General features: G+C 32.0%; 2 protein-coding genes across 2 annotated transcripts; both read right to left on the bottom strand.

Annotated features, from left to right (window-relative positions):
- Positions 1-228: 228 nt before the first annotated feature.
- LOC131855051 (uncharacterized) lies at positions 229-11,443 on the bottom strand. Its single transcript, XM_059206263.1, has 10 exons — positions 11,371-11,443; positions 10,156-10,307; positions 9,085-9,304; positions 8,103-8,157; positions 6,596-6,737; positions 5,840-5,980; positions 4,430-5,099; positions 3,527-3,624; positions 3,052-3,187; positions 229-2,453 (listed from the first exon to the last, which is right to left on the bottom strand). Exons 1-10 carry the CDS (start codon positions 11,441-11,443, stop codon positions 2,398-2,400), a joined length of 1,743 nt encoding a protein of 580 aa, XP_059062246.1. The 3' UTR covers positions 229-2,397.
- Positions 11,444-11,754: 311 nt separating this feature from the next.
- On the bottom strand, positions 11,755-22,826 carry LOC131855062 (myelin expression factor 2-like). The gene is made up of 11 exons (XM_059206273.1): positions 22,733-22,826; positions 21,944-22,113; positions 21,517-21,685; positions 20,907-20,964; positions 19,668-19,845; positions 19,089-19,238; positions 17,352-18,108; positions 16,270-16,358; positions 15,559-15,694; positions 15,046-15,107; positions 11,755-11,914 (listed from the first exon to the last, which is right to left on the bottom strand). Exons 1-10 carry the CDS (start codon positions 22,737-22,739, stop codon positions 15,052-15,054), a joined length of 1,770 nt encoding a protein of 589 aa, XP_059062256.1. The 5' UTR covers positions 22,740-22,826; the 3' UTR covers positions 11,755-11,914; positions 15,046-15,051.
- Between the last annotated feature and the right edge of the window lie 130 nt (positions 22,827-22,956).

The raw sequence follows: 22,956 nt of genomic DNA, 5'->3' as shown, positions 1-22,956 counted from the left end.
CACCCCCCTAACACTCACCGGCCCCTAGATCGACTGGTGGACTTTGTGATATATAATGCTGTATGATACAATGTATATTGTATCATACAGCATTATATAGGAATTTTAATGTCATTAAGAATAAAAAATTATTCACAGTTGATAATTACTGACTGCTCCATCAGATCTAAATATTCCAAAGGTATATTATTATTAAAAAATAAAACAAGAATATAGGTATTAATATTCATTTTATTAGATTAAATTAGCAATATTATGAAATGGTGACGTCACAGTAAAACTAAAATATTTAGCAATATAATAAAGTAAGCAAAGTATTTTAAAACTAGAAATTTACCAGAGTTTCTTACATACAGTACTAAAGTGATCGAAACTGGACGGTGAGGATAGTTATATATATTTTTTAATTATTCACGTGCAAGAAATATAAAAAAATATCCTATATAGATAATTGATTTTGTCTACGAATAAAATAGTCTTCAATAAGCTGCGTACTCCACTGAAATAAAAACAATATTTCATTAAGACCTTTGCCATTTTTAGTAAATGCACTAAAAGTAAAATGTGGAAGGAAAACATTGTGAGGCACCTATAAACACAATAAAGTATTAAAAAACAGTTCTATAGATTAAAAAATGGCAGCGCTAAAACACAGAGTAATTACCTTTTTAATTACAGAATTGTACGGGAACTAAAAAATCAAGCTTAATATCCTAAATACAGTGGCGTATTAACTTGTAGCAATGGTAGCAAATGCTACGGGCCCCACGCTCTGACTTAGTAGGGAACTAAACGTAATATTAAAAGAAAAACAATTGCAAGTATTTTTTTTATAAAAACCCAAACTGAAGAATCTAATTTCGTACCCAAATTATGTGCCTAAAGACCCCGCACTGGCTTAAATACATGAAAAATACATGAAATTTCAGTAACAAAGATCGAAAAGTCGAATTACTTACGGCACGGCTGCCTTAAACGATATATAAAATTAAAAATATTAGATAATATATGTATACTAATATAAAGTAAAATAGAGACAATTTAGTTATCAGGAAATTAAACTCCGGAAGCACTGCACCGAATTGAGAAATCCTTTCACTGCCCATGTTCCCGAGTAATATAGGCAAAGCCGAGTCAACTAGTTGGACTTTAGCTGGCGAGACATTAATGTATCTAATATATAACTCCTTAGTCTTCAATTAGATCTAAAAAATCATGAACAGAAATAAAGAGACAACATGAAAATGACTAAACTACGTAGGGGTCACGTAATGAAAAATTGAAGAGCTTCGACTTAAATATTAAACATGGTGCTGGAAGAAAATGCCCTAAAATATAATGCTATAATCATAATAGATAATAATAGATGAAATACTAAGACAGGAGAGTGAGAAGGATCTGCTTCTATTCTATTATACCTAAAACTATGAATCTAGAAAAATGAACAAATGATTCTACTAATGACTCCACAAAACCCGTCTTTCTGTACAATTAAAGATACCTGGAAGTAACAAGCCTAAAATAACAAAAGTACCTAATGTACACAGGAAATGAAAAATGCTAGGTAAAATTTTTAGTTTATATTCTAAAATCATAAAAACTATTTTGTATCACGATTTGGAAAATGGCACGTTTTATCGACTGAAATAATCTTAGATTACAGAAAACAAAACAGTTATATACTTGAAGAATTTGCGTTACCTGTTTTTAGAATTTGTAGATAATGGCTGGAAGAGTTACTATGAAATTTTCACAGAATATGTTATTAAATATGATTCACCATATAGGCTTGAAAGGGCTAAAAAGTTTTCATCGACAGATGTCTGCAAATCTAGGGCGGTAGGCATATTGATAAAAAAAAAAGATGTATACACAAGGCAGAAAGGTCCGTGTGAATAAATGATTTTGAGGTTGATAAATAAACACAAGTTGTGCACTTGTTTAAAATATACATATGTAGGTATGTAAAGTATAGTATTTTTATATACATTACGCCACTGATATTTCAAATGTAGTTTAATAAAACTGTAAAACGCAAATATTTGATAATCCAATCAACTAACAAATACAGCATTATATATTTGTTTCCTTTGAGTCCAATTCTCAACAAATTTGGATAGCTAAAAAAAAGCCGTATGAACAGATTATAAAAGAAGCAGTGATATCCCAGCTTGATATTGGCAAAATCATCGTAACCCTGCAGCCATAAATATTAAAAAAAAGCTATTACAACGCAGATCAACCTATACAAATTTATCTCTAACCCAAGAAATTATGACAAGGAAGAAGGAATGAATAATGGAAAATCTGTATGTATAAGTTCAATTTCCCTTAAAGTTTTACTTCAATCTTACCTTACTTACCTCACACCGACGAGTCTGAAATACTCACTTTTATTTACAGGTATTTCACGTTTATTCTTTGTCCATCCACTTTGGAACGATCTAACAGTCCTGATAAGTCAGTTAAGGAGAGTTATTTGTTAAAAATGTTGTAGTCATGTCATTGAATATAAAATACAATTAATTAAAACTTCAGCCATCTTGTTACATGTTACATTCAAATTTGACGTACCATGGTTTCTAAACCAGACTTGAACATGAACATAGGGACTGTAACTTTAATGGAAGCAGTAACAATACAGGTGGAGACTACCTGTACTCATTATTGTATACTATATTACGAGTGTAGTATTTTACAATCCACACAGCGTCATCTAGTCCCAAGCAGAATTTCTGTTATTGCTGCTAGATAACTGATAGGAATATTTAGATAGAAATGTTTTTGTAAATACATACATAATATACATAGAAAAGCCTAGACTGGACCGGAAAGCAATCTGAAGGAATCCTCGCCTAGATACTGTTTTATCCATTCTCTGTTCGTTGTGGATATTAAATAGAAACAGGAATTATCATTATTATTAAAATAAACTTAATATAAGCATTTTTGAATAGTCACATTTTTTGCTACTATCATTTATTTGGAACGCAGACTCATCAGAATAAGAATGAGCATAAAACTTGCGTGTTTATTATATAAAAAGGATACTGATACAACGTTCAGCGTCGCGAGTATTGTTGAATTTCACGATGGCCTTATTGCCTCCGGTCAACTCCACGAATTTCAAATCGCCTATTTCACTCATTTTGGAAGACAGCGTGTCCGCGTTCAAACTTGACGGTAGCTGAAATTAAGAAATATAAAAATAGATTTCTAATTTGAAACAATACAAGAAACGGATAAATTAAAAAAAAACATAGAGACTTGTTTACTATTCCAACTACATATAAATAAAAAGCGTTCATTTGGACTAATTTAGAGTCATGTATATGAATTGCTATTATATATTATACTAGTTACCAGGCACGGCCTCGCATGGGTGTTCATGTATTATACATATAAACCTTCCCTTTGATTCTCCTATGCTATGCTATGTTATGCTAAAAACTGCATTATAAGGCGTTGCGTAATTTAAAACATTATATTTATTTATATTATGTAAAGATATATAGCTCTAACTTACATTTGTGAAAATTAACAAATCAGAAGATGTATCAACACTGCTATCAGAATGTTCGCTTCTCGTTGGTGATACTCTACGTGTATATTTAGTCTCTGGTTCTGAAAATATAGTCTTTAATTATTAAAATTCTCAGGGCCTCGATGCAGACCCTTTGCCCCGGTATCAATAAAAGGAGAAACAAGTCTCTTTTTTAATTTACATATATTTTACTAAAACAAAGATTAATTGCGATATATATAAAATAGTGACCTTCGTATAGTGTCATATTTCATGAAACAACCTATTTAAAATATTGTTTGAAAGAAAAAATAGTTAAGTTTTGAAGATTAAGTTCGTTTTGAAATAAAAAGTAGGTTTGTAGTTTAATACCGTAAAAATATTAAAAACTACAACCAAATTCCTGATATTGCTAAAATACTAATTTATACTACATTAATACGTGAAGCAAAAACTTTGTAGTCCTTTTTACGAAAATTTTGCGGACGGAGCAGTATTTCGCGTCCTTATAGTTTATATAGAGAATGAGGGAGAAAGCCAATATTTTTTAAATTATGCTTAATAAATACATTAAATCAATAAAAAAAAACATTACGCATACTATCATGTACTTGACACACACTTTAAACTCTAGTTTATTGTTAAAATCTGTGGTCAAATTGAGAATATTTATAGATTAATATTATTTGTCTATAGTTTTACTGAATGTAATGGATGTTCTTATAATTCAAATTAAGTTGAAATTTGTGTTAAAATCTCGACCACTGCTTGCTGCCAGTGCTCGAAATTTTAACACAATAATACTATTAGAAGAGAACACAATAATAGAACTAGTAATAATAAATATATCATCCAATAGTAATAATTAAAATATACTGTAATATAAAACACAAACATTAAACTAACCTTCCAAGTCGCTACTATACATCTTATCATACAAGTACTTCTCATAACTGTCGCTTTGTGTTGGAGAACTTTCTTGTCTATGGCTTTCCTTACTCTGCTTTCTTTTTAAAAACGTATTAACTTCATCCGTTTTATTATGTGCCTTATTTCCAATAATATTCTGGTCTATATTACTAAATTGATTTTGAATACCAGCCATTGGATTCTGAACCGTATTAGCTATATTTTGATTCTGGAATACTGACATAACATTGCTTTGCGGTTGTAATCCTGGCGTCATTACTAAATTTTGCACACCTTGACTGTTCATCATGTTATATGTATACAAATATTGATTATATGGGTTAAAGGCATCAACATTCAGCAGGCCGTTAAGATTCTGAGTATTCTGGAAATTGCTCATGGCTCCAATGGAGTTGTTTTGTAGAATACCTTGATATCCGGTATTAACATTACCTTCTTGTGGTTTTATTGTTTGTAATTTAGCAATTTCCTGCAGTAATAATTGCTTGAGGGGCTCCAATTCTACGGAATACCTGACCGCTCGCAATGGTTGCCCGTTAGGTCCTAAACCCGGCCCCGATCGCTTTAACTGCAAACTTCCATTGTTGTCCATCTTGACTATCAAAGTTCTATTCATATACATATGGCCATGGAACATCGATATAGCCTAAAACAAAACGAAGTTCATCATTGTATCAAAATATCTTTATACTTTGTACAAAAAGAGTCATCAGATTGGACTAGCGTTTAACACAGATTGCCAATTAGCAGTATTAAAAAAAAATCATTCGTTTTTGCACTGTCTTAGATTCGATGGTCACGGGTTCGATTCCTCGCAGGGTACAAGTTTGTATTGTATAATATGTACAAGTTCATCAAGATCTGCTTTTTCCTTATCCCACACATTTGGGGTCGGCATAATAATGGGCATGGAGTTTTCTTCCATTCATCCCTGTTCGCAGTTATCTCGTTATTTACTCCTCTTCTTGCCATCATCTTTCACACAGTACCTCCACTTCTTTTTCGGCCTTGCTCTGTTCTTATAACCATCCATATTCACATGTAGTACTCTCTTTAAAATATTCTCTTCATTCCTACGCATTACATTCCCATACATGACCGATGATTATTTTTCAAATTCTCCGATACTGGCGCCATTTTCATACTTGCTCTAATGCATTCATTCTTTATCTTGTCCATTCTTGTCACACTACACATCCATCTCAACATTCGCAATTCAATTGTTTGGAGTCGTCGTTCATCAGTCGCCTTTTGTACAAGTCAACATATAAAATGTTAAAATACCGCCAACTTATCTGAAATATTTCTTTATTCTGTTTCGTCACAGTTTTTTTAATGCCAAATTTTAATTATTGTCAATACAAAACGATTAAATATTATACATACCTGTACAGCTTCGACCGGATGGTCATATTCAATCTTGGCAAATGTTTTCGCTTTCTCGGATTTCATGAGCATTATGCCATAGATATGACCAGCATGCTGGAAGAGTTCGCGTATTTGTTCTTCAGTTACTGATGACTCTAACTGAAAATTATCAATCACATTGAATTAGACCTTTACTTAATCTTATTAACCAGTGATCAGCAGACCACTTGTGGTCTATGGGTTGAAGGGGATGGTTAGTAATGACCCCATTGTCAGCAATGTACCATGTCAGGTTGATGAATTTGGTCATGCTCATCTTATTATCCTTCACTAGTGGATCTAGTCACTAATCCATTATACAGATGATAAATTTGATCATGCTCATTTTGTTATCCTTCACTAGTGGATCTAGTCACTAATCCATTATATAATGTGGCAAGTACTAGCAATAACCATTAATGTGTTGCCATGCCTGAGGACTAAGATGTCATGCTCCTTATCCAGTCATTTCACTGCCTAATCTGACGCTACTATCCAAACAGCTTACAAGCAAGCTAACCTGCTTAGCCACTGCAATAGTTTACGAAACAAGCTGCTTCGCTTCTGAATGGGTTCTTCAGTTTCAATTGTAGAGGCGACTTTTTATAACTCTATCTCAGGTGACTTTGGTATCTCAGATGGAGGTCCTTTCACTAAATGCTAAGTGATTACTGCCTCCATATGCACTTTCAACACTAGAAGCAAACTGTCATTAAAAAAAGGCCCACCACTTACATTTCCAATGAATATTATTTTATGCAGCGGTAGTTTTATCTCGAGGTAATCCAAAAATTCTTTGCTCAGACCATATGTTTCGTTCGAAGAACCAAAAGATGTGTTTGTTGATTTAGTGACGTTGTTAGTTGGTTTTGTTGTTCTGTTGGTAAAATAAATTATTTAAAAAAGTAAATAATTAAGTATATATAATTATCATTACTAATTACATATAATCATGATGAATAATTACATATGATTATCTTGCACGCGTAATACAATACCGCATTATGATATAATTTAGCCAAGCAATTAGACTTAAATTTAAAAAATAGAGTTGTTTTTATAATTAATAAATATTTTTTTACCTAATTTTGTAATGTTTAGTTATTGTAGTATTCTATTAAGTGTAGGCGATATTATTATGATGTATTATGGAAATACTTAGATATATTACATTTGGGAATGTAACGTGGGCGAAGGACTGTATATATGTTAGGCTGGTAAATATAATTATGGAAAGGTTTTCAAGAAGGAATATTATAATTGTACGTATCAAAACTAAGCAAATAACAGAAGAATAAGAATGTCAAATATAACATTCTTGTATAATAATATATAAATACATAAATAATATCTCAAAATATGCGTCGCGCACAGTGGCGGCACGCAATTTAGGACCACTGGCGGCCTTGGTCAAACTTTTTTGACGGTCTTCCACCAGCTCAACGTGTGACATTATATGATGACTACTGAAATATAAATATTCTTTTTCAAACTTGACATTGGAAAAAAGATCATAACTCCGATGGAGCTATAATTAAAAAAAAAGATAAATGATTTCAATTCATCTGCCCAATTTTTTTATACACTTTGTCGACCGCCACTCACAGGCACAAAGTGTATATTATATGATGACTACTAAAACATAAATGATCTGTTCCGAGCTTGACATTTACAATTGACCGTCGAATCTCCGATGGAGCCACAATTAAAAGAAAAATAATGATTTCGCTGTATCTGCCAAATTTTTTTAGGTAACTGGAATTGGAAACCAATTAACAGGCAACTTGATGGTAACACCCCCTCCCCCCAATTCGTGACGTGTTATTTGTGTGGTTGTTTCTATACATACATGTATGTATGTACCTATACAAATAAAATTAGGTATCTCTATCCGTTGTCTAGTCTATACAAAAAGTATATTAAGCTTAGTATACAAACGTCTTTTTTTTTATTGTACACTAGCTGTACACGCAACTTCGTCCGCGTGAAACTAAAATAAAAGATTTTTTCTAAAATAAAGGTAGCCTATGTTACTCCTTGTTACATCAGCTACCTGCCAATAAAAGTTCCGTCAAAATCGGTCCAGCTATTTCAGAGATTAGCCGGAACAAACAGACAAAAATTGTAAAAAATGTTATTTTGGTGTCTTTACCGCATTTATATTCATGTACTGTATTACAAACAGACACTCCAATTTTATTTATTTGTATAGATTTTATATAAAAAAAAATGCAAAACTTACACTGTATTTGGATCTGTATTGTTTCTTAAATTTTTATAATGTTCAACTAGGTTACCTGAAACAATATAATTCTATTAAAATAATAATGCCTTTTATAGGATTTCATTCATAAACAAGGTTATGACTTAAATCTTTTAAATTTCTTCTTTAATAATGTTAATACTCATATTAGTAATAACATTGCGCATATAGCTATGTTGCGCTGGTCATCCTACTGCCTCCGCACGCCGTCGAACTTTGCCCATATGTGGCGCATTATCTTCGCGCGGGAAAATAAAAGACTTCTTCTGCAGACATACTGATTACTTGTTGTGCTCGTCATTATTTTATACTATTTATGTCTGCAATTTACTTTTATTATAATAATAAAAAAATACCTATATACACAACAACCCCGAATATAAATATAGCCAAGTAACATACCTAACAAATAATTTAAAATGTATTAAGTTTGAGTTCTTCATTAAATATTATAAGTATACTATAATATATATTTGCAGTATTTAATAATATACACATGTTTATTGTGTATAACCTTATATACCAATAATGACTTTTATGTATTATTTTTATTTTACAGTTTATTTGTTTTTTTTCCTTCGTTTCATTATTTTAGTATTTGTATCAGTTATCTAGTTCCCATAACACAAGCTTCAGCTAGCTTAACGTGGGTCTAGATGGCACTGTGTCAATTGTTCTGAGATTATTATTAGTAATAAACAGTATTATACTATAATCAAATGGTAAGCTTTAGATTTGATATAATATATGATAAATCTATGGATGAATAATATAGAATTATATGTTATAAATAATGCTAATATTGATAATTTGTTATAACAATAATTTTGTTGTTCACATACCCTAAAATGGTCCATATGGATCTAATTGTACGAAATGCAAACATCTAATATAAATAAAACATTATGGAATGTGATAAAATATAATATTGAGTATTGGAAAGTTTTAAAAAGGTACTTACTCTTGTCAGAAGCCAAGTATGGATTTAATGCAACATATAAAGGTATCCGACCAGAATCCTGCATGACTATTATCTTCTTGTTATCACATTCTGCACCTCGCAGCAGTTTCATTGCCATATGACATGCATTTGGGTTTGCAAATGTCAACAAACACTCGCCTTTTGAATTATCTTCTAAATCTCTTAAAACTGTCACATGTTTTAATGTCTGTTCAATTACCTGAAACATAATATTATTGTATTATAATCATATTATATTATATACAAAGAGTGCAAATGTGATCTCTAAGATCTCTTCACACTTCACTCAATAATATACATATAAAATAAAAGTAGCCTAAGTTACTCATTATTACATTGGCTATCTGCCAATAAAAATATACATATAAAATAAAAGTAGCCTAAGTCAATATCAGTCCAGCCATTTTAGAGATTAGCCGAACAAATAGACAGACAAAAAATTGTAAAAATTGTTATTTTGGTGTATGTATCGTATTTATATTCATATGCATATAATAAAAAACGGTTACTTCAATATTACAAACAGACTCTCCAATTTTATTTATATGTATAGATTAATATCTGTATGCTTGATATAAGTCAATGTTTTACATAAAATCTTATAACATATGTATAATCATTCACTAATAAAATTTTTTTTGGACTACTCCATTGCTGTTGGCCGCAGCTGGCCAATAGGGGGCGAGTGCAGATCTAAACCCACACAACTCCTGAAGGTCCTTACGAATATGCCTTTAGTCTGAGGGCACCGAAGGGTTCGACCCTCGGCTCAGACCGTCGTAATTTCGATCACCGTTTGAATTGGACAAGAGATCGATCGGAGGGAGGCATTATTATTATTAACAGCAGAAAATTTGTAGCTGAAATATTGTATTTGTCTATCATGATCAGTTGTTGTGAATAGAGGCAAATGTCCATGTACTGCTTAATGCAGTTATGGGAAAAGAGGTGACAATGTCAATTAATTATTATAATACATATTTCATATAATACACCATACATGCAAAGCTGTAGGCAAAAGCTAGTATATTATAAAACTTAGATACTTACAGGAGACTTGCATGTTTCAAAAACAAATTGCTTGATATCATTAGGTTCCCAGTATTTGGATATGTTAGCTACAAACAAAAAGGCATCTTTTTGTTGTGTCTCTTCATTAACGAGTCCCGAAGGAATAATATAATTAGAATGACTCCTGTTACCTGTAATAACAGATTTAGAACTATACTGCACATTAATACGTATATGACTATATACCACTTCTCCTAGAAAGTTACTTCTGTAATTTATTTTCTATAAAATTCGGTGATTTACAAAATTCAATAAACATTTCTTAACTAATGTTTTTAGTTACTACATTAATTATTTTTAAGTAAAAACAACTACAAATTAGCCTTACTTTGCATTGTAAATTAATGTTAACATCAGAAACAAATAATAATAACAATACATTTGAAAATATACTTTCTTATAATTAGATTTCGTGACAATAATGTATTCAATACAGTTCATGAGCACTGTTGTGAATTTATAATTATCTTATCCTCGAAGTACTCTGTAATCAGTGATCTGTCTGTCAATTGCTTACTTTTTTTTTGGTTCGTTTCCTAGTCTTATTGTCAAACAAAGGCAAAAGTACTCAATCCATACAGCCACTGTTTTCGGCTGCTTACTATTCGTTTAAAGTTTTTAGAAAACTGCGTTCAAATAAATTTAATAAATGAGATAATAAATAAATCCTCAATACCGAGTGATATACTGAGATACACTGCGTATAATGTCGTGCCCCTCGCACAGTTGTAGAACGAGTAAAACTGAAAGCATAGTATTATTTCACTACGTACATAAGTTTTTATGTGAATGTCATAAAAGTTTGTAGCTTATTTGTATGGTAATATTTTGTCTATACAATGATTAAAATCATTGTATGGATTTAGACTGTATTGTACTCAGGTTTAACCCTCAATAAAACAAAAGAATTGCAATATGAAACTGGAGTATTTCTTCTTTATATATTTTTGTGGCTGAATTTATTATATAACAAAAAAAATGTAATGCTAATTTCTCTCCATCATCCAATTCAAACGGGGAACAAAATTCCATCCCAACCGGAGGTTTGATCCCATACCGTTGCTCTCAGATGTCTTCGTCAAGCAATCCTTCCACTGGTTTGCAGTGCCTCTGCGGGTACTTGTTTATGTTTTAATAATTAAGTATGTTGTAATCTGTATTCAGATTAGAATTAAGATTACATTTATAGGTTACTTGATACCGTCACGCCTGTGGTTCCAGCTCCAACTGTCGATCTTGTGACGATCACAACACTTGGCATGACCATTTTGAATACAACGTAGTCGACGCTGAGCCTAAAGCCGTCACTCTTATTAAATTTTGATTTAAATCGTTTCCATCACTGGAGAATCAGGCAAAAATATAAACATTACAGTTAAAATATAAACTTTATGTTGAAAGTTTTTTAGTGTCAGCCAGATTTGAACTCACTACCTCTCGGGGGTTATTCTGGATAGTAAACCAGTAGTAACTAAACTTAATGTTCATTACTCAATGTTCCTGTAAATTGTTCTAACAGGAGTGATGCAGGTGATTTGTTTGTACTGACTTTTTATAATAATAAAAAAAAACCACAAAGGCAGTATTAGACACTTTATTGAAATAAAATCCTAATGCTAAAAACCTCTACGAAAGAAGATAATGGATGCAAGCTTATTACTAACAATGAAAATAACTGTCTAATCACTAAGAATTAAATGTATTTAAAAATGGGTCTTGAATTCATCACCAAACTCCACTGAAATAAAAACAAAAGAATCATTCATATTGGTTTTATTTTTCCTCTAGTAAAACTTCATAAATCGGAGGAAAATATTTTAAGAGTCAGATCCAATATTAAAGTCTAAAGTCCAACCCAACTGCAAACGGTGAAGAGTATAAACTATACAAATATGGATTATATAATATTAAAGGTAAGAAAAAAAATGGGTATATAAGACAATGACAATTAATAATATGGCAACATGTTAGTACTTATTAAAGTAAATAAAAGATGAAAACTTTAATAGAGAAGTAAACTGCATTCCATTGATGAAATTTGTGTCTATGAAAGGTAAAATTAGCGTCTTGACTTCTCTGTGAAGTTCAATAATGTTGCCAACTTAAATATAACAATTCTCATCTGGTCAGTTGTAATTCAACTCAAGATAATGCGAGACAATAATTATTGCAAGAAGTTCGCATTGTCTTTATGTTACGTATAAAAATACCAATTGGGGTCAAAGATAATAAAGTCAAAAATAATTTTGTATATGTATATTATATTTATGTATAACAGTAGATCGACTTTGAATATAATTAAACTATAATTCACCAGACATTATGGGACCTAAACAAAAGTCTGTAAGTAATTTACAAAGATTCGAAACCAAATTCCAAGAATGCAATTAAACTGGTAAATTACGAAATCAGGTCCTTAGATGGTGCAATTTTTAATTATAAATTATAAACTTAATGATATGTACAATTTTCATAAAATTTCAGTAATTCAACTCAATTGTCTCCTAAGTTTGACAAAATTTTCTTGTTTTTGATATTATTTATAGTGGATTAAAAGAAAAATATAAACTTAACACTAGTCCATAATACATACATTTGGCAATTTGGTGGCGAATTATATAAGTTTATAACATAATCATGAGATGGCAAACTACAAGTTGTAAATATAAAACTTTTTGTAACCATTAACATTCTAAATCTACTTATTGTTAATATTAACTTCGGTTTCACAACATAATATCATTGGTATAGTATATAGAATGATATACATACATACATTAATGTAGGTATTAAAAGAAAATTGTGTTGAAAACTGTGGGACCTTCTGGAAATCTGGTAAGCCCACTATAACAATGTGGTTGATGACCAGCGTCATAACCCTGTACCCACAGATAAAAAAATGGAAGAAAACTTCAAGATTGTAGGCTAAGAGGCGTTAAATTTGTAAGAGGGCATGGGACAAGTTTCGCATGTAAAAACTAGTTACTATAAACTACAAATAATAATAATAATATTCCTAAACAATAAAGTCAGGAAGACAAAAGGTTTATACCATGCGAGTAAACGAACCCGCGACCATTGGAAATAAAGCGGTGTGCTAGATCACCGAGGCAGTGTTAAAATGATCATATAAAAATGGATGGTATTTGCAGTAAGCAAATGTCAGGGGGCCATTTATATTTCCGTGATGAGAATAGAACCTGTCGAGATGGGCGACAAACAATATCTATGGGCGAAAATGTGAGAGGACAATTCCAAACACTAGTCAATGGAAATGTGGAGGGACATACAGCATCGACAAAGTAGAACAATTCGTTCCATTGAGACATATTTAAGTAAGGATATTTTTGTATCCAACTTTTTATAGTTTGAAAACTAGAAAACAGCATGTATTTCTTACAATTGAATGGACAGTGGCAGCAGCACTGGTTTTTATGTCAGTTTGGTAGATCCATAGATTAGGTGTAAAGAGGACTCAAGATGAATCCACAGTCCACATATGTCAAAATCTTGGGTAATAATTGAGGGAAATACAAATACACAAACTTTACTATTAGCGTTTTGAAAATATTGGTATTTTCCATTAATTTGACATGGAAATCACTTAATAACAGGATTGGAGAAGCTTTTGGTATTTTATATATATTTTTACTAACTGATCCCGCAAACGTTGTTTTGCCATATATAATATAATAAATAGCCATTTAAAAATTTGGGGGTTAGTGATAGAATGATGAAAATTTAGGGTTGTATGCCATATTATAAAAAATAAAAAAAAAGTAAAAAAAAATATGTCAGGGGTGACCAACCCCTTATCACTTAGGGGTATGAAAAATAGATAGTAGCCAGTTCTCAGACCCACTGAATATGCATACAATATTTCATAAAAATCGGTCGAGCTATTTCGTAAGAGTATGGTAACTAACATTGTGACACGAGAATTTTATGTATAAGGTTAATATTACCACGTCGGCAAACAAGCATAGGACCCATCTGATGGGCCTGAAACATCGGAGGTGTCACATGCGCGTTGTTGATCCTTAAGAATAATAATAGTGAAACGGCAGCTCCAAGCTAATCCAAGTTTTGGCGGCAATTTTGTTTGTCTATTGCTGTATAAACTATAGCATCACCAAAGACCACGACAGAGGTCGGTACTGTCAGGATCAAATTTTTAAATACCAAATTCTCTAACGCTATGTAGGGTAGGAAAATTATATTACGCTATAAAAAATATATAGCGAAGACAATTTTAAAAATTGTAACCGGATATTATTTCTGAAAATTGTTATACGTACATAACAGAAAAAAAAAAATTGAAAATAAATGTCTACTTTGTTTTTTGTGGTGCTTCATTTGTGTTATTATGAAACCAAACTCAGAGACATATATCCGTTTATATTTTTTATGAATCATAAAGTATTAAATAGATATAAATATAAATACTAATAAACTAATAAAAAGCAAAACTTCAATAACAAAAAACAACTAATAACTGCCAAAAATATATCCTTTAAAGGAAACAAAAAATATATATATTGTTGTAGTTTAATTTTTATATATGTATAGGTAAATAGAAAATACAGGAAAAATACTAGGAATCTCCGTAAGATTTGTACAAACAATTGACAAGTATAAAAAAATCCTAATATTTTTCTTCCATTTTCTATTTACCTATATAGGTACATATGTATAAAAATAACACTACAACAAATAAAAATACTACTAAGCTCCTAAAACTACAATGACAACAAACTATTAATAACTACCAAAAACAATTCCCTTAAAGAAAAACATTGTTTTTTTTTAATATATCTTTATCTATACCTACTTACCTTACAGCCTTATATATCTGAAAAGTTCACTTACCATTATTTAGAGAAATTTCACGTTAATTATCTGTCCGTCCACTTTAGAACGATCGAAAAGTCCTGATATAATAGTTAAAAGAAATTATATTTAATAATAATATTTCAGCAAAATTCACACAGCACCATCTTGGGACTAGATGGCGCTGTGTGAATTTAAGCAGAGCTTGTGTACTAGAGTACTCGAGTACTAGACAACAGATACATATATATAGATTTTTTAAATATATACATAGAAAACACCCACAAACATGAGCATGAAGCTGAGCTTGTGCTATGGGTACTAAGACAACTGATAAAAATACTTGAATACTTTTTTTTTGTGAATACAATGTAACATACATAGAAAACTCTTAACAAATATATTCATGAATATAAATGTTTGCATCATGCGTGGAATCGAACTTGTGACCGTCAATATATTAAACTATGTGCTAAACCACTACACCACCGAGGCTATATACTTGTCAGAAATTACTGCCAGGGTGTGTTATGACAAATTTAAAAAGGATACTAATACAACGTTCAGCATCACGGGTACTGGTAAACCTCACGATGGCCCTGTTCTGCCCGGTCATCTCTGCGAACGTCACTTCTCCTACTTCACTCATCTTGGTCGACAATGCCTTTGTGGTCACACTTGAAGGTAGCTAAAATTTTTTTTTATATATTCTTATATCCATCCATATTATGTTAGCAAAAAACTAATAACTATATTAGTAAATTATAATTTATATCTTTATTATTGTAATTCATATAAACTACACATAATACCGCGATAATAATAATACCCCGAATTCTACACATAAGTGATGCATCTCTGATGCGCTATAAATCTGAAAATAGATGCGTTTATACGTACGCTCACGCACGATTAGGCTTTTCACAATGTAAACAAAAAGACCGCCCGCGTCGCAGCTCGCTCTGCGTACGATTGAAGAACCGTACGTGCTTTAGCGCCTTTTTTAATAATCAATAATCATTGCAAAATGGTGGACCTCTGTCTGAGTAACGGAAATATAATCATAGATATATTTATTAATAAATAAATTATCAAACGTGTCTCTGTGATATAAATACTCTGTGATATAAATACAATGTAAAAAGAAAGTGAAATGACATGAACCATAGGCGTCGACCGCTGGCTTTCCTACGCTAAATATCTCGTGAAAGAATGTGTCGAGTAGAGGCTGTTTTTTTTTAATTTTTACATTTCAATACTTACATTGGTGAATAGTAACATTGCCGATGACATGATATCACTCTCATCACTTTTCTTTGGTGTTCCAGTGCGTCCGTACATAGAATCGGATTCTGAAATTAAATAAATCCCAGATGGGTTAATCGGTTTAATTTAGAAAAAATCGGGTTTTAACCTTCTGCACTCGTATGTCCCCGGTACGTGGTAAATCAGTAGTTTTACCGTTGCACTCTTATATCCCCGTACGTGGTAAATCAGTCGTTTTACCGTTGCACTCTTATGTCCTCGTACGTGGTACATCAGTCGTTTTACCGTTGCGCTCGCATGTGCCCGTACGTGGTACATCAGTCATTTTACCGTTGCACTCTTATGTCCCCGTACGTGGTAAATCAGTCGTTTGCATTAAAAAATATATATGATTACATCACAATTGCTAACATTGCATGAACACAACACTTGAAGATCTTTTTACCGTTGCACTCTTATGTCCTCGTACGTGGTACATCAGTCGTTTTACCGTTGCGCTCGCATGTGCCCGTACGTGGTACATCAGTCATTTTACCGTTGCACTCTTATGTCCCCGTACGTGGTACATCAGTCGTTTTACCGTTGGACCCTAATTTCCCGTATGTGGTACATCAGTCGTTTTACCGTTGCGCTCGCATGTCCTCGTACGTGGTACATGACTCGTTTTACTGTTCTCGTATGTCCCCGTACACAGGATATCAGTCGTTTTATCGTTGCGCTCGTATGTCCCTGTACGAGGGACATAAGTCGTTTCACCGTTGCGTTGTATGTCACCATACAAAGGACACTAAATCTCAACTTTTACGCTAAATCCATACTATTTGCTAACTTTCTAAATCATAATTACGAGGCAAAGGGTTAATACTTAGATATATATTAGATTTAAAAAAATAACATTACGAAATTTAAGTCTATCACGCCCTCTTATCACATACTGTTACTCTTTGTCGATCACCTTGCTCCATTAACGTCTGAGGTAATTTATGGATAGCGCCTTATGGTTCAACAAAATAAATATATCAGTACATATACAGTATATATATGACTACAGCTATTGTATGCCCTAAAGAAATACTAACCTTTGGAATATTTCGAGTCAGCATAACTAAGGCGCTCGATGTCAAACTTATCATAGTTTTTTTCATAACTGTCACCGCGTTCTTGAGAAATTCTATCTCTCTGTCTATTATTAATTTGGTTTCTTTGTGTAAAAGAATCAATTTTATCCGATTGATTTTGAGTCATATTTCCAAAGCTACTCTGTCCAATATTGCCGAACTGATTCTGAGTCACACTACTACCCCATTGTGTCTGTGACAGATTGGTCAACGGATTCTGTATCGTGTTTGACACACTTTGTGTTTGGATACTTGATAAATCGTTGCCTATAGTTTGTTGTAGTAATCCTTGTAACATTTGTAAGTTTTGTGTCCCTTGATTACTAATCATATTGAGGCCACCCCAATTTGCTTGATTGAGTGGATTAAATGCATTTACATTCAATGTACCCATTGGATTCTGTAAATTCATCAAATTGTTTATGACACCTAATGAGTTGTCTTGTGGGATCGCTTGGTTCATGGCCATTGTGTTCAAATTTCCTTCTTGCAATTTCATATTTTGTAGCTTAGTAATTTCTTGTATTAGCAGTTGTTTTAGAGGTTCAAACTCTACGGCGTTCCTAACTGACCTTAATGGTTCTCCATTGGGCCCTAAACCTGGTCCTACAGTCTTAAGTTCTTTTGGTAGATTGTTGAATTTACCATTTAAATTGTTATCCATTTGGACATGTAGTACTTTATTCAGGTATTCGTGGCCGTGGAACATTGATATTGCCTGTAACAAATTGCAGATTTATTAGTAGTATATATAAAGTATAGTATCATTACATAGTATAAAACAAAGTCGCTGTCGCTGTCTGTCCCTATGTATGCTTAAATCTTTAAAACTACGTAACGGATTTTGAAGCGGTTTTTTTAATAGATAGAATGATTCAAGAGGAAGGTTTATATATATAATACATGTACACCCATGCGAAGCCGAGATGAGTAGCTAGTAGTATATATAAAGTATAGTATCTAACATTATTACATAGTATAAAACAAAGTTGCTGTCGCTGTCTGTCCCTATATATGCTTGAATCTTTAAAACTACGCAACGAATTTTGAAACTGTTTTTTTAATAGTTAGAATGATTCAAGAAGAAGGTTTATATATATAATACATGTACACCCGCGCGAAGCCGGGACGAGTAGCTACTTATATATAAAGAATTTACCTATCTATCTACAATATATTGCCATTGGGCTCATTTATTGGATTCAAATATGGCCCACTTGAATACCGTTGTCAGTATATATTGAAGAACAGCACAACAGATCACATCATCATGTGACATCCATGATACTCCCATCAGTCTTTGCCATTACAAGGGACTAAGATGTTCTTATGTATGATAACGGAATGGTGCACCAACCTGCGCTATCGGTATACACTGGCGGGTCACTAGTGGAGGATGACAAGATGAGTGTGAGGTTGGGTCAGTTAGCCCATCGTGGTAAATTCACGGTGAATTTATCACGATTGTTTCCAGGGTGGGCCATATGGAGGTCAACTTGACATGGTACATTGCTAGGGTTATTAGTCCTCATTGCTAAAATTTCCTTTCCCCTGAATAAAGATGTAACATCTGTATCCTGTAATTTCACTCTCATATCTCATTCCCCAATCAAAGTACAGTTTACACCGCAGCTGACTGCTGAGATAAAGGCAGCTACAGGTGATGCGAGATTTTTACATATTTGATTTATTTCATACCTGCACAGCTTCCACTGGATGATCATACTCGATCTTGGCGAATGCTTTCGGTTCAGTATCGCGGTTCTGCCTCACAATCAATACTCCATAAATGAGGCCAGCATAGCCAAAGAGGTCGCGTAACTTGTCTTCTTCTATATCACTCGGCAACTGAAAAATTATAACAACAATTTTAAAATTAAATTTTAATTGTTATTAAGGTTCTATTGGCCTTTGTTCAGCAGTGGACATCTTCCTGACTAAAATGATGATTCGAAGGTTTATTGCTTTATGGCTATAAATACGGATTACCTTAACTTATATACCGTCATAATATATATAAATTTATTAAACTTGGCCACATTTCGCTCCATATATTAAAAAGAAAGAAAAAACTATTTATATTATCATTGCATTGTTGCACACACTTTTTGTTATTTTAATCAAACGTGCAGGGGCTAGCGTGGCTATATAAATTAATAAAGTATTTTTTGGTGTCAGTTAGACTTGAACTCACGAGCTTTTGTGCGTAATTCAGGGTACTAAACCGCTAGGCCATATGTTCTCAACAAGGCTAATTGATGTCATAACAGTACTTACATTTCGTACGAATATCCTTTTTTGCAATGGCAATTTTATACCCAGTGTTTGCAAGAAATTCAAGCTAAGTCCATATGTTTCGTGCACCCCTTGATGTTGGTTCCTATCTGCAGGTTTTGGGTTATTTGGTGTTTGAATCTCGAGTGGTAAATTGGTTCGTTTGATTACTAGGTCCATTCTAATAAATTACAACAAACAAATACATTTATTTATGTTTTTAAATTAGGCTGCTTTATCGAGTGCTGCTTGTAGTGACTGGTCTGCTCTAATCACTACGACTGATTTAATTTTATTACTCAACCAGTTGGTTGTTTATTTATTATTTTGATTCTAATGAATGCAAGTTGGTAGTTCATATTCACACATTTCAATTTAAAAATGTAAAGTTACAACTAAATTATTTTAAACAGCAACACATACATTTCTGTTCATTCTTCTTGCGATGAGACAGACAGTTTCTAAATGAGCGGTAGATTTAAAATGAAAAAGTAAATTTTAATAGTCGTTACATATTTTTGTTAAATGTAAGTTTATTTAAATAAAGATTTTTTTATTCTTGACATAGACATTCTTGAACAGAGATAAAGTGCGTAGCGGTTTCTATGTTGATTGTCGCATGCCTAATCCTTGTTGTTAATTAAATATAAGTAAATCAATATTTATTTAAAAGACCAACACACAAGTTTCATTCTCATTCTTTTTGTGATGAGTCTGCATTCCGAATGAACGGTAGAATAAAAAAAACTTGACTATTCAAAAGTGCTTATATTAAGTTAAATAAAGCTTATATTACTATTTGAATAAAGATTATTTCTATTCTAATGGATGGTAAATATACGGAAGCAGTGGAGGATACTAAGATGAGAATGATGTCAGGTTAGTTAGCCCGTTGCAAGGCATCAGGAATTAATTGCGATGGTTTCCAGGGGACCCAGCGTGGTGGTCGATCTGACATTTAACCATGTCAGGTAGCAATATTCCAAGCAATAGGGTCACTAATTCCTTTTATATTGTAATTTCACTGCCAAATCTCAACCTTCAATCAATACACGTCTTACAAAGCAAGCTGCTTGGCAGCTGAAATAGGCGAGAACCCATAAAGGAACCCACGAAGATGACCTTGTAACGTAAAGGTTATCTCCGATATATGATGTGATAAGATGTTGCTACGTAATTTATAAATTGTGTTTGTTATCATAAATATATAAAAAATATAAGTTAATAAAAAAAAGTACTCACAATGCCTCCGGTTTCTTTTTATTTTTGTTGGAATTGTCAAGTTGCTCGAAAAGTTCACCTGCAATCATAAATCGTTGTAATGCATGGAAAGAGCAATATAAATTATATTATACTAGCTGTTCCTGCGACTTAGTCCGCGTGGAATTTAACTTTATTTTTCTAAAATATAAGCCTAAGTTACTCCAAATTACATCAGTTACCTGCCAAAAAACGTCCCGTCAAAATCAGCCCAGTCATTTCAACTGTCCAACTGGAACAAACAGACAGACAAAAATTGTTATTTTGGTGTATGTACCGTATTTATATTCTATATCGTATATCACATTTTATTTGTATATTGAAATAACTGTTTTTTACTACATGTGATATACGATATAGAATATAAATATGGTACATACACCAAAATAACATTTTTTACGATTTTTGTCTGTCTGTTTATTCCAGCTAATATCTGAAATGGCTGGACCAAATATGACGGGACTTTGTTGGCAGGTAGTTGATGTAATAAGGAGTAACTTAGGCTACTTATATTTTAGAAAAATAAAATAAAATTCCATGTGGACGAGTCGCGGGAACAGCTAGTAATTAAATAAAATCAATATTTTCTTACCGGAATCTGGCATCACAACTATTTTCTTATCTTCACATTCAACACCTTTTAGTTGTTGCAAAGCCATGTTACAAGCGTTATGACTTGAAAATTTCAGTAAGCATTCTCCTTTAGATTTTTGTTTAAAATCTTTTAAAATTGTTACATACTTCAATGCTTGTGAAATTGCCTGTAATGTAATTGTTAGTAAATTTTTTAATGAATAAATAACTCACTATAATTTATACAGCACTAAGCAGTAGCTTCTATTATATTAAACAACTTATATTAATATTAAATTATTTTTTTGTAAATACATGCATGATATACATAAAGAATACAAATATTTGCACTGTATGAGAAATGGAATCTGTGACTATCAGAAATAAAGTGGTGTATTAAACCGTTAGACCACAGAAGTGGTGGAACTTATAATAGGAGTACTCACATTAGAGTTGCATGTGTCAGAAATAAACCGCTTGACCCTAATATGGTCCCAGTGAGCAGGCAAATTTGCAATAAACAAGTAGTGACTCTTTTTAAAGGAGTTCCTGTCATCACTAGTGGAGTCATTGTTGGATTGTGATCTGATTGGTGAACGGGAACGACTTCTATTACCTGTAATTATAATATTAATAATTATAATATAACTCTTTATAGGACTCTGAAAAATTTGTATAAAAAGTACCTCTTACAAAAGAAATCTTTTAGTCTGTAAGAGACTTCCCAAATATTATGTATATATATATATATATATATATATATTTATTGTCTAATCCGATACTTTATTTTATTATGATTTAGTGCATACAGATACAAGTTTTTTTAATGTGGAATGGCAAACAATCTGACAAGGTATCTAATGGCAATTGGTAGCCATTACATTATTATTGTATTGCCATTCTGGATATATAAGCTTGGCGGTAGAAAAATTTGATTTTGATTGCATTTGATTCATAAGATTTTGGGCAGATACCAGTTTGTATAGATTACAAATCACATCTTTTACTACATATAAAAAGTGTAAATATCTTTCCCATTCTTACTTTCTAGGTCATATACACATAAATATAGTAGGTAGTCAAATAATTTAGATATTAAACTTAAGTATATAAAATCTATACATACAGGTATGTCCCAATTTTATCATTATTAAAATCGTTATCATAGTAGGTACATAGTAAGGTAATAATAACCATCAGGCACTATTTATTTCAATAAAAACACTTGAACTTACTTTGCATTATTGTTTAACTTGTATTTGATTATAATTACTACAACTGTGGGGCTATAGATAACAGATAAGATGAAGTATAGCGTTGTAACTATATATGTATAATACTCTTTAAACAAAAGAATACGTTTATACAAATTATAAATATAAGTAAAACAGCGAAATCAAAAACAGACTTTATTTTTTATATATTTATATATATATGTGTTGCCGAGAAGCTATTAATC

This window comes from Achroia grisella, unplaced genomic scaffold, assembly GCF_030625045.1.
Source record: "Achroia grisella isolate CSIRO2021 unplaced genomic scaffold, CSIRO_AGI_Agris_v1 utg1295, whole genome shotgun sequence".
NCBI classification, from domain to species: domain Eukaryota; kingdom Metazoa; phylum Arthropoda; class Insecta; order Lepidoptera; family Pyralidae; genus Achroia; species Achroia grisella.
The sequence above is the reverse complement of the archived record's forward strand: the minus strand, read 5'-3'. Positions and strand labels throughout refer to the sequence as shown.